This window comes from Bombina bombina, chromosome 6 (assembly GCF_027579735.1).
Source record: "Bombina bombina isolate aBomBom1 chromosome 6, aBomBom1.pri, whole genome shotgun sequence".
In the NCBI taxonomy this organism is placed as follows: Eukaryota; Metazoa; Chordata; class Amphibia; order Anura; family Bombinatoridae; genus Bombina; species Bombina bombina.
Window position 1 is genome coordinate 692,931,917 of NC_069504.1, and position 12,899 is coordinate 692,944,815.

The following is a 12,899-nucleotide window of genomic DNA, read 5'->3' on the forward strand; positions in this document are numbered from 1 at the left end:
TAATTGTAACTTAGGTTAGTTTTTATTTTACAGGTAAATTTCTCTTTATTTTAGCTAGGTAGCTATTAAATAGTTAATAACTATTTAATAGCTATTGTACCTAGTTAAAATAAATTGAAAGTTACCTGTAAAATAAAAATAAATCCTAAAATAGCTACAATATAATTATTATTTATATTGTAGCTATATTAGGGTATATTTTAAAGGTAAGTATTTAGTTTTAAATAGGAATAATTTAGTTAATAATATAAATATTATTTAGATTTATTTAATTAATATTAAAGTTAGGGGGGTGTTAGGGGTTAATAAATTTAGTACAGTGGCGGCGGTGTAGGGGGGGCAGGATAGGGGTTAATAAATGTATTATTACATACTCTTTCATCTTTGACCAATAACATCTATCCTGCAAGATGCCAAAGGTTTTATCTATCCCAAGATGTCCTTGCTGATCATGCAAGGATGACAGAACAAGCTTTATTAGTTTGACAGGTAACACCAATTGTCTTCTATCTGGATGATTGTGGTATTTAACTACTCAAAACAGAAGTCCATCTTTAATTTGAAACTTATTCCACTCTCTATTTAGTGGACCAGACCATTCCCTAGGAATTATCTTCAATAAGTGTGGGCTATCAGTTTGAACAGCTTTGTGAAGTAGTCCAATTAAAGGATCTTGTTCCTGTGCATTTATTAATTCTTCAGGAGGTATTCAAGACCATCTGGCTAATTCCACTACAGATGATGATGATATATATGGGCAGAGCTTGTGAATGACACCCTAATTAATCTACTGCTCTCAAATCTGAAAAAACAGGGGTTTCGTCTTTGAAGATTATTAAATAAATATAAATAATATCAATATTATTAACTAAATTATTCCTATTTAAAACTAAATACTTACCTATAAAATAAACCCTATGATAGCTACAATATAATTAATAATTACATTGTAGCTATTTTAGGAATTATATTTATTTTACAGGTAACTTTGTATTTATTTTAGCTAGGTACAATAGCTATTAAATAGTTAATAACTATTTAATAGCTACCTAGTTAAAATAATTACAAAATTACCTGTAAAATAAATCCTAACCTATGTTACAAATACACCTAACACTACACTTTCAATAAATTAATTAAATAAATTAACTACAATTAGCTCAAATAAAATACAATTAAATAAACTAAACTATATTACAAAACCCCCCCACTAAATTACAAAAAAATAAAAAAAATATTACAAGAAGTTTAATCTAATTACACCTAATCTAAACCCCCTAATAAAATAAAAAATCCCCCCAAAATAATAAAATTCCCTATCCTAAACTAAATTACAAATAGCCCTTAAAAGGGCCTTTTGCAGGGCATTGCCCCAAAGTAATCAGCTCTTTTACCTGTAAAAAAAATAAATACAATACCCTCCCAACATTACAACCCACCACCCACACACCCCTACTCTAAAACCCACCCGATCCCCCCTTAAAAAACCTAACACTACCCCATTGAAGATCACCCTACCTTGAGCCATTTTCACCCAGCCGGGCAGTGGCACCAGTGGTCATCCGATGGGGCAGAAGAGGACATCCGGAACGGCAGAAGTTTTCATCCTATCTGGGCAGAAGAGGACATCCGGACCGGCAGAAGTCTTCATCCTATCCGGGCAGAAAAGGACATCCGGACCGGCAGACTCTTCTGCCCGGATAGGATGAAGACTTCTGCCGGTCCGGATGTCCTCTTCTGCCCGGATAGGATGAAGACTTCTGCCGGTCCAGATGTCCTCTTCTGCCCCATCGGATGGGTTTTAGAGTAGTGGTGTGTGGGTGGTGGGTTGTAATGTTGGGGGGGGTATTGTATTTCTTTTTTTACAGGTAAAAGAGCTGATTACTTTGGGGCAATGCCCCGCAAAAGGCCCTTTTAAGGGCTACTTGTAATTTATTTTAGGATAGGGAATTTTATTATTTTGGGGGGCTTTTTATTTTATTAGGGGTCTTAGATTAGGTGTAATTAGATTAAACTTCTTGTAATATTTTTTTTATTTTTGCAATTTAGTGGGTTTTTTTGTAATATAGTTTAGTTTATTTAATTGTAATTTATTTTAGCTAATTGTAGTTAATTTATTTAATTAATTTATTGATAGTGTAGTGTTAGGTGTATTTGTAACTTAGGTTACAATTTATTTTACAGGTAATTTTGTAATTATTTTAACTAGGTAGCTATTAAATAGTTATTAACTATTTAATAGCTATTGTACCTAGCTAAAATAAATACAAAGTTACCTGTAAAATAAATATAAATCCTAAAATAGCTACAATGTAATAATTAATTATATTGTAGCTATCTTAGGGTTTATTTTATAGGTAAGTATTTAGTTTTTTTTTTTGTTTTTTTTTTTAAAAAGCTTTATTGATGTAAACAAAACAATACAATAAATGTAGTAAAAAAAGAAGCATAATCACATTATATGCAACACAATTACCATATATCATAACAGCCAGTGCTTAGTTACATCGAAATAAAACATTGGAAGGTCTCACCCCTAACATCAATGAGACCTTCTTAAAATAGTTACAGTTTTACTTTTTTCTTATATGATATCAGTCTTTCTAGAGCTCGCACACGGGGCTCTAGACTTTTGTTAAATTCAAGCTTTCTAGGAAGGGTCTATTCAGCTTACGTGAATTATTGAGTATACCAATCTTTAGGTTGGGTATTTACAGGAGGGGAAGAGAAAGAGGGGTAACAGAAGGACAAGCAAGAGAGAGAGGAAGAAAGAGAAAAAACAAAACAAAAACAAAAAAACACACATACCTCCCTTTCCTACTCTTTAGATTGGGTTGTTCCAGATAGCCAGCATGTATTCATGAATTTCTAATTTTTGGATTTTGAGATAATGGTATCTCTTTAATAAGAGCAGGTCGGAAACCTGTTGTCTCCACTTCTCCACAGATGGCACATCTAGGGACTTCCATCTCTTAGGAATGAGCTTCTTAGCTCCTGTCAACATAATCAGTAGGAGGGTCAGTTTGGTTTTGTCTCTTATTTTTGGTTAATGAGCAAAACAAAAGACTTTCAGGAGTTTGTGGAATTAAGATTTGTAGGATGTCTGAGATTGTGGGAAAAACTTCTGACCAGAATGGTTGTAGCCTTGGGCAAGACCACCATATGTGGAGGAGTGTACCCTCTTCACCACACCCCTTTCAGCAAGAGCTGTTCAAAGAGAGATATACTTTGTGAAGCCTTGATGGGGTGAGATACCACCTGCACAGGAATTTCAGGTGGATTTCTTGGATGGCCGCAGACACAGAAGAGCATTTAGTTAGTAAAAAACCTTTCCTCCAAGACTCAAAATCAATATCTTGGGACAGCTCTTTACTCCCGGAAAGAGTATATGATGGGAGAGTTGAGGCTTCTAGTGTGGAAGTGAATTTGTATAATAGGGAAATCAAATGTCTGGGGGTCGTCTATGATATGCATACTTTTTCAAATAATGTAAGTTCCCTACCCAGGTCTTGTTTGCATTTATGATGAGAGATGGACTAGTGAAGGAGTTGGTTGTAGTTCAGCCAGGGGGAGAAAATCTCCCCATGTGCATCTTGTAGTTGTGTATGTGTTTTAAAGAGTTTGTTTTCCACTGCAAACTGGATTGTGCCATCTTTTAGGTGATATGGATGTTTAATACGGTGGCTTATTTTGTAATATGGGAGGGCTTTATATTAAATGATTGGGGTTAGTGGTGAGTATTTAGAAGATATGTGGGTAGAGGTTGCTATCATCTTGTCCCATTCGGTTAGGACATTGGTGGTAATCAGATACTTATTTAAGTTTTTGGGTTTGTCGGGAGGGGGGGTCCATGCCAATGTACCCATATTATTTACTAGAAACATTTGACGGTCTAGATGTACTCATGCTTTATCGTCTGTTTTATGGGACCATTCCACAATCCGTTGTAGGGTTATAGCTTTTCTGTATGCCTTTAAGTTTGGGAGGCCCAGCCCACCCCTGTCTCTCGTTAAGTACATAGTTTTCCTTGGGACCCTTGTCCGACCATATAAATTGATCAATAAGTCTCTGTAATTGGTCAAAATAATCATCCTGTAGGGGAATGGGTAGAGTTTGCATTACATATAGTATTCGTGGGAGAATGTTCATCTTGATAACCCCTACCCTTCCCAACCAAGATAAAGGTTTATTTTTCCAAGTGGATAGATCTCTCTCTATATCCTTTTTTAGGGGGATAAAGTTGTGTTTGTGTAGTTCAGACAGTGACAGTGTAATGTGCATACCCAAATATTTCAGTTTGTCTTTGGCTATAGCTATGTGGTGTTCATTTTTAAGTCGTTGTATGTGTTGGTTTTGTGTGTTGATATTCATCAGTTCTGACTTGTTAAGATTTAAAAGGAAGATAGACACTCCCCCATAGGCTCTCAGCTCCCTCAGTAATTCGGGCATAGATGTTTCTGCCTCTGTTAATGTGAAGAGGATGTCATCAACGTATAGTGCCTGCTTGTATTCTGTGTCGCCAACCATAATGCCCGAAATTTTTGTGGTTTGCCTAATTTTTTGGGCTAGGACTTTAATAGAGATTGCAAATAGCAGTGGTGAAAGCGGGCATCCCTGCCGTGTACCATTGCTGATGCAAAAACTGTTTGAGAGCATACCATTAACCCAGACTTTAGCATTTGGTCTAGAGTATAGGGCCATCGTCATATTTAGGAATTCCCTTATTAATCCCATCTCGCTCATTGCACATGGTAGAAAGAGCCAACCCACCCTTTCAAAGGCCTTCTCCGCATCCGCGGAGAAGAGCACCATAGGGATGTTAGAGACCTTTGCATGATTTATAAGCTGGATTACTTTGGCGGTATTGTCTCTAGCCTCTCTCCTGGGTATGAAGCCTACCTGATCATTTTTTATAAGCCCAGTGATAAATTTATTAAGCCTATTAGCAAGAATTTTGGCCAGTATTTTCATGTCATGATTGATAAGGGAGATGGGCCTAAAATTTCCCGGGCTATTCGCTGGCTTTCCCGGCTTAGCAATTACAGTGATATGAGCTTCCAGTAAATTCTCGGTCGGTGTAGGGTCTTCACGAAGTTTATTAAACAGATATTGCATATGGGCTGAGAGGGTTCCCTGAAACTTTTTATAATATCTGGAAGCGAGACCATCAGGTCCCGATCTTTTGCCCGAAGGCATCTCTTTGATAGCATGGGAAATCTCCTCTAAGGATATAGGAGCAGATAAAGAGTCTGCCGCGTTTTTGTCTAAGGTTGGGAGTTTTAATCCAGTGAAATAATTATTAATAGCCGCGGAAAGGAGGGCTGTGTTGTCAGGTGATTGATTGCTGTCTATATTATATAATCTACTATAGTAGTCTCGGAAAGTCGAGGCAATTTTGAGACTATCTTTGACTATCAGGTCCTCAGATGTTAGGAGCGAGTGGACATATGTACTCAGCCATTTCCTGCGAAGTCTTCTGGCAAGAAATTTGCCAGGTTTATTACCTCCCTCAAAGTAATATTGTTTGAGACATAATGCGTTTCGCTGGTGGATCTCTGTTAGATGTCGTCTGAGCGCTAACCTTGCATCAAGAAGTCCATTTTTAAGTGTTTGGTTGGAGAGGTTTTTTTATGTTCTAGTTCCAAAGAGCCAATAGCTTTTAGCATGTCGGCATGTTTTTCTCTGGATACTCTATTCAATTTGGCCTTATGCTTATTAAAGGGACAGTCAAGTCCAAAAAAAACTTTCATTTTTCAAATAGGGCATGTAATTTTAAACAACTTTCCAATTTACTTTTATCAACAAGTTTGCTTTGTTCTCTTGGTATTCTAGTTGAAAGCAAACCTAGGAAGGCACATATGATAATTTCTAAGCCCTTGAAGGCCGCCTCTATTTTATTTACTTTTCACAGCAGGGGAGAGCAAACTCATGTAGGCCATATAGATAGCATTGTGATCACGCCCGTGGCTAGTGGCAGACACTGCACTAATTGGCTAAAATGCAAGTCAATAGATAATAGCTAAAAGTTATGTGATTAGGGGCGGTCAGAAGATGCTTAGATACAAGTTAGTCACAGAAGTAAAAAGTGTATTAATATAACAGTGTTGGTTTTGCAAAACTGGGTAATGTGTAATAAAGGGATTATCTATCTTTTTAAACAACAACAATTCTGGTGTTGACTGTCCCTTTAAACAGACCCCTGATAACTGTTTTATGTGCCTCCCATTCACTGAGATGAGATGCAATGGAGTGCGAGTTAAGCTCAAAAGGTATTTAGTTTTAAATAGGAATAATTTAGTTAATAATATTAATATTATTTATATTTATTTAAAGGGACACTAAACCCAAATTTTTTATTTCATGATTCAGATAGAGAATACAATTTTAAACAACTTGCTAATTTACTTTTATTATCTAATTTGCTTCATTTTTTAGATATTCTTTGTTGAAGAAATAGCAATGCACATGGTTGAGCCAATCACACGAGGCATCTATGTGCAGCCACCAATCAGCAGCTACTGAGCCTATCTAGATATGCTTTTCAGCAAAGAATATGAAGAGAATGAAGCAAATTAGATAATAGAAGTAAATTAGAAAGTGCATGCTCTTTCTGAATCACGAAAGAAAAAATGTGGGTTTCATGTCCCTTTAAATAATAATTAAGTTAGGGGGTGTTAGGGTTAGACTTAGGTTTAGGGGGTAATACATTTAATGTAGGTGGTGGCGGTGTAGGGGGGTCAGATTAGAGGTTAATATATTTAATGTAGGTGGCGGCGGTGTAGGGGGGTCAGATTAGGGGTTAATAAATTTAATGCAGATGGTGGCGGGGTCCGGGAGTGGCGGTTTAGGGGTTAATACATATAATATAGGTGGCGGTGGGCTCCGGAAGCGGGGGTTTAGGGGTTAATACTAGGATAGGTTTATTGCGGTGTGGGCTATGGCAGTTTAGGCGTTTATAATTAGGCTTATTGCATTGTGGGGGGTTGTCGGTCTAGGGGTTAATACATTTATTATTAGGAGTGAGAGGGGGGATTGCGGATATAGGGGTATACGTGTTGGGCTGATTTTTCAGAGGCGTGTTAGACAGTTACGGGAGATTTAATATTTTAGTTAGTTTTTTTAGGCGCAGGCAGTTTCTAAAGTGCCTTAAGTCACTGGCGAATCCAGAAATTTGTAGCTACGCTCATTTCTGGACATCGCTAGTTTGTCCGACTTACGGCACTTTAGCAACTGCCGGCGGGGTATATGTAATACTCCGATGTGCGAGGTGAAACTATGGGCGGCACGGGTTCCCTTGCTTTCGCCAAAAACTACGCCGTATTTCGGATCGCGCCCCAGTTTCCTATTCTCTTTAACCCTTTAAGGACACAGCTTTAAATTTGCTCAATTGTTTTATGACGGAAAAATTCCGTCATATGTCCTTAAGAGGTTAATAGCCTCTAGCTGCTTGTATTATTATCAGTCTTTTTAAAACAACATGGAAAAGTTTGTGTGTGGGGGGGGAGGGAGCTGGCAAAAGCTTTTACAACCAGTTGCGTTTTAAGATCTATTTATTTAGTTTTAACAACAAGGAAGTATGCACAGTTTTTATAAACACTGCTTTTCAGTATGCTCACTAAACAATGTCACATTGTTATACATCACACCTACATTTCTTTAGTCATAAAGTATTTCATAATCTCGGGGGAAAAAATGATGAAAAATATGAAATAGAATTTATTTCCTTACCACAGAAATTTCCATTCTAACTCTTATACTGTTATAACAACTGTCTCAAAGTAGTGTATCTCAATAGTATCCAACATGAAATTATGAAGATTCAGCTATCATTATCAACAGTTCTATTAAATAGTTTATAATCCCTACAAAGAATTCCAGAGAAGGGTTCAGATAATTATATTAAAGGAAAATATTGTGCTTCAACATTTTGTGTTATACTGCAGCTAAAAATGTTATTTTATACTTCATATAAATTAAATAAAACTAATAAACGTAAAAAGAAACAGATTGTGCACAAAGCATCAAACAACTTGTTTTCTTACAAAATGAGCACTCTTTACAGTTATTGCTCTCAGAGAAATAAGAGGGGGCATGTTTCAAACTTAAGTTGCATTCTGCCTCTTATAAGCATTAGAAAACCAGACTTACTGTCTCTCTAGAATTATCTGAATAGTAAACCAGCTCAAATTACTCTAGAACATGTATGACATTAAGCTAGGTAAGCCTTCCTTTAGAGACCCCAGCCTCCTTGTAGAGGTGTGAGAAGAAGTAATAGACATTTCACAAATTAAATTAAAAAATAAATAAAGGAAAAATAAATTTGAAATATTGAATAGCACATATTTTAATTATTTATAAGTATAACACAGTGCTTTGTGCTTTTTTTTTATTACAATGAAACAGGCTGTTTAACATTCCTTTAAATTTACTTTTTCATACGGTTGACAGAGTATTTTTTTCGTAGAGTGTTCTTTTAAATGATCAACTTCTGAGAAATAAAACGGTTATGTCTTGTATAGAAAAAGTTTTTTTTTTTGTTTTTTTTCGGCAAAAGCACCACAGAATATTCCTATTTTATTTATACAGTAATTAAATGAAAGAATGAGAGATACTTAAAGGGACACAATTGTGTTTAATGATTCACTTAGAGCATGCAATTTTAAGCAACTTTCTAATTTACTTCTATTATAAATTTTTCTTCATTCTCTTATTATCTTTATTTGAAAAAGCAGGAATGTAAGCAAGGTAGCCGGCGCATTTTTGGTTCAGCATCTGGGTAGAGCCTGCTGATTGATGGCTTAATATAGTGAGACTATAAATTGCAATAAACAGATATTCTGCAATTACAAAGAGGTAGAATTCTATATGAAGTGTGTGTGTATATGTATATATATATAATGGGGGGTGCAAAACATTTTTGAGTTGATTAATTAAGGCATTTATACTAAATTACATTATATTGAATAAACTAGTCATTTTCTATGCAACAGTAGTCAAATCTATGTGAGGAGAAAATCATTTAGCTAAATTAATGGAGAGCACAGTAATCTGAAACCAAATGGATATGGATTGAAAAACAGGAGCCTTAAAAATGGAAAAGAAGATTTCTACAGGCAGATTATTTACTAGCAATTTACTGAATCTGTCAGTTAGTTTTTCGTATAATTTCTGAATAAACAATAACGTCCTTTTGAGGGAGGATAAGGTCTTTTTGTTATAGCACCACTTAATAAATGTAATAAATACTACTAAGATGTCTCTTCTTTCTATGTCTACAGAGAAAAAATGTCTGCAACCTTCTTAGAAGATGGTCTAAATGGAGTCATGATAAATCCAAAAAGGTAAAAAAATGATAATTAAAGGGACAGTCTAGTCAAAATTAAACTTTCATGATACACATAGGGTCTGAAATTTTAAGCAACTTTCTACTTTACTTTTATCATCATATTTGCTTTGTTCTCCTGGTATTATTTGTTGAAAGCTAAACCTAGCTAGGCCCATATGCTAATTTCTAAGCTTTTGAAGGAAGCCATTTATCTGAATGTATTTGACAGTTTTCCACAGCTAGAGGGTGTTAGTTCATGTGTGCCATATTTGATAACATTGTGCTCACGCTCGTGGAGTAATTTATGAGAGGGCAATGATTGGCTAAAATGCAAGTCCGTCAAAAGAACTGAAATAAGGGACAGTCTGCAAAGGCTTTCATACAAGGAAATCACAGAGGTAAAAAATATATTAATATAAACGTGTTGGCTATGCAAAACTGGGGAAAGGGTAATAAAGGGAATATCTATATTTTTAAACAATAAAAATTCTGGAGTAAACTGTCCCTTTAAAGAGAAGTTAACGATATGCTAAGTCACTAAAAAGTGATGCAGTATATATAGCTGATTGTGAAATATCATATGAACATCTCTGTTTAAAAACTGACCTCACACTTTACCCATTAGCCACATCCCGTTATAGAGAGATTTAAGCATCCAATAGGGATGCTTGTACTGGGGCTAGCATCTAATAAGGGCAGACACAACCACTTTACTTCACAATTGTTTACTCCTCAGGCTCAGTAAAATCCTGCAAGAATTTGGCTAACTATCACAAGTTTTAAATAAAGAAATGTTTTCTTTCTCACGTTTACATCATTATAAAGGAGAGTCTATGTTGAGTAACAAATCCCTTTAAAGGGATACTAAACCCAAATTTGTTCTTTCATTATTCAGATAGAGCATGCAATTTTAAGCAACTTTCTAATTTATTCCTGTTATCAAATTTTCTTCGTTTTCTTGCTATCTTTATTTAAAAACCAGGAATGTAAAGCTTAGGAGACGGCCCATTTTAGGTTCAGCACCCTAGATAGCGCTTGCTTATTGGTGACTACATTTAGCCACCAAAAAGGAAGCATAACCCAGGTTCGAAACCAAAAATGTGCTGGCTACTAAGCTTTACATTCCTGCTTTTTAATAAAGATAGTATAAGAACGAAGAAAAATAGGAGTAAATAAGAAAGTTGCTTAAAATTGCATCTGATTCATGAAAGAAAATATTTAGGTTTAGTATCCCTTTAACTAACAATTTACTAAAATGTAAAAATATTTGTTCAAACTACTGAGGAGTTTTAGAAACATACCAAATAAGACAATAATTACTGCAACAATGAATTTGAGCATCAGGTTCCCAATGGAAATAAATTAGTTTATTCTTGTTATTTTCTGCACTATTATCCAGTAGTTTATAAAACCTTTGTTATTTGCAAAATGACCTTTGATAATCCAGAATAACAGTTTCCATTTTAGTCAGTGTACATTGCAGCTAAAAATAAACGTAATGGGCTAAATTACAAGTGGTGCGGTATTGTTTTTCCTCGCAATCACGAAAATACCGCTAGAGTTAAGCTTTTTGCGTTAGTTGTGCTGGTATTAAAAGTTAAAAAAAAAAAAACTTATTTTGTGCAAGGGGTAACCCATCTAGTGCAAAAATCTGAATTTACAATATTGTGTGCACGTTCAGGTATTCCCCCATAGAAGTCAAAGGAGAAAAAAAAAAACACCCACTCTCTCGTGCAAACACCATGACATATTCTTATTAGCACAAACTTGATATGTAATTAGGAATATTTCATATTCCAATGCTCTTTAACATGTTTATAACATGCACATATCCGATCGCATACTGTAAAATGTGCATACCCTATTGCATACCATAATATGTAAAAACATGATTGCATACTGTAAAATGTGCATACATGTCATGAAAATATAAAAAATATGTATTTATATATATTAATGTTTATATATGTGTATGTATGTCTGTAAATACATATATACACATATAAATACATTAATACATATTTATATATATATAGACATATATATACATATATATATATATATATATATATATATATATATATATATATATATACTAGTCCTAAAGCCCGTGCACACGGCCCATTTCTTGCAGTACAGCGGTCCCACGCCTTGCTCTCTCCCTCCCCCTCTCTTTTGTTCTCTCTCTCCCCCTCTATTTTGCTTTCTCTCCCCCTCTCTTTTGCTCTGTCTCTTCCCCCTCTCCTTTGCTCTCTCTCTCTCCCTCTCTTTTGCTCTCTCTCTCTCCCTCCCCCCGCTCTTTTGCTCTCTCTCTCCCTCCCCCCTCTCTTTTGCTCTCTCTCCCCCCCACTCTTTTGCTCTCTCCCTCCCCCTCTCCTTTGTGCTCTCTCTCTCCCTCTTCTCTTTTGCTCTCTCTCTACCTTTTTTTTTGCTCTCTATCCCACTCTTTTTTGCCTTCTCTCTCTCTCCCCCTTTATTTTGCTCCCTCTCCCCCTCTATTTTGCGCTCTCTCCCCCTTTCTTTTGCTTTCTCTCTCCCCCTCTCTTCTGCTCTCTCTCCCCCTCTGTTTTGCTCTCTCTCTTCCACTCTCTTTCGCTCTCTCTCTCCCCATCTTTTTTGCTTTCTCTCTCTCTCCCCCTTTCTTTTGCTTTCTCTCTCCCCCTCTCTTCTGCTCTCTCTCCCCCTCTGTTTTGCTCTCTCTCTTCCACTCTCTTTCGCTCTCTCTCTCCCCATCTTTTTTGCTTTCTCTCTCTCTCTCCCCCTTTATTTTGCTCTCTCCCCCTCTATTTTGCTCTCTCTCCCCCTTTCTTTTGCTCTCGCTCTCCCCCTCTCTTCTGCTCTCTCGCCCCCTCTGTTTTGCTCTCTCTCTTCCACTCTCTTTTGCTCTCTCTCCCCCCCTTTCTTTTGCTCTCTCCCCCCTCTCTTTTGCTCTCTCTCTCCCCCTCTCTTTTGCTCTCTCCCCCTCTCTCTCGCTCTCTCCCCCCTCTCTTTTGCTCTCTCTCACCCTGTTTTTTGCTTTCTCTCCCCCTCTTTTTTGCTTTCTCTTTCTCCCATTCTATTTCTCTCTCTCTCTCCCTTTCTTGTGCTCTCTCTCCCCCTCTCTCTTTTGCTCTCTCTCCTCTCTTTTGCTCTCTCTGCCCCCTCTCTTTTTCTCTCTCCCCCTTCTCTTTGCTTTCTCTGCCCCCTCTCTTTTTCTCTCCCCCCCTCTATTTTGCTTTCTCTCCCCCTTTCTTTTGCTCTCTCTTCTCCCTCTCTTTTGCTCTCTCTGCCCCCTCTCTTTTGCTCTCTTTGCCCCCTCTCTTTGGCTCTCTCTTCCCCCTCTTTAGCTTTTTCTCTTCCCCATCTTTGGCTTTCTCTCTCCCCCCTCTTTGGCTCTTTCTCTTTCCCCTTCTCTTTTGCTGTCTCTTTCTCCCATTCTATTTCTCTCTCTCTCTCCCTATCTTGTGCTCTCTCTCCCCCATTCTTTTGCTCTCTCTCCCCTTTGTTTTTCTCTCTCTCTCCCCCTCTCTTTTGCTCTCTCTCTCCCCCTGTCTTTTGCTCTCTCCCTCCCCATCTCTTTTGCTCTCTCTCTCTC

General features: G+C 36.8%; 1 protein-coding gene across 2 annotated transcripts in view; it reads left to right on the top strand.

Annotated features, from left to right (window-relative positions):
- LOC128663457 (uncharacterized) overlaps positions 1 to 12,899 on the top strand; it is a 260,004-nt gene that overhangs the window by 13,749 nt on the left and 233,356 nt on the right. For both annotated transcript variants that reach the window (XM_053717792.1, XM_053717790.1), the window contains exon 2: positions 9,279 to 9,341. In XM_053717792.1, the coding sequence (XP_053573767.1) occupies positions 9,286 to 9,341 (56 nt within the window). In that variant the 5' untranslated portion in view covers positions 9,279 to 9,285. The remainder of the gene's footprint in view (positions 1 to 9,278; positions 9,342 to 12,899) is intronic.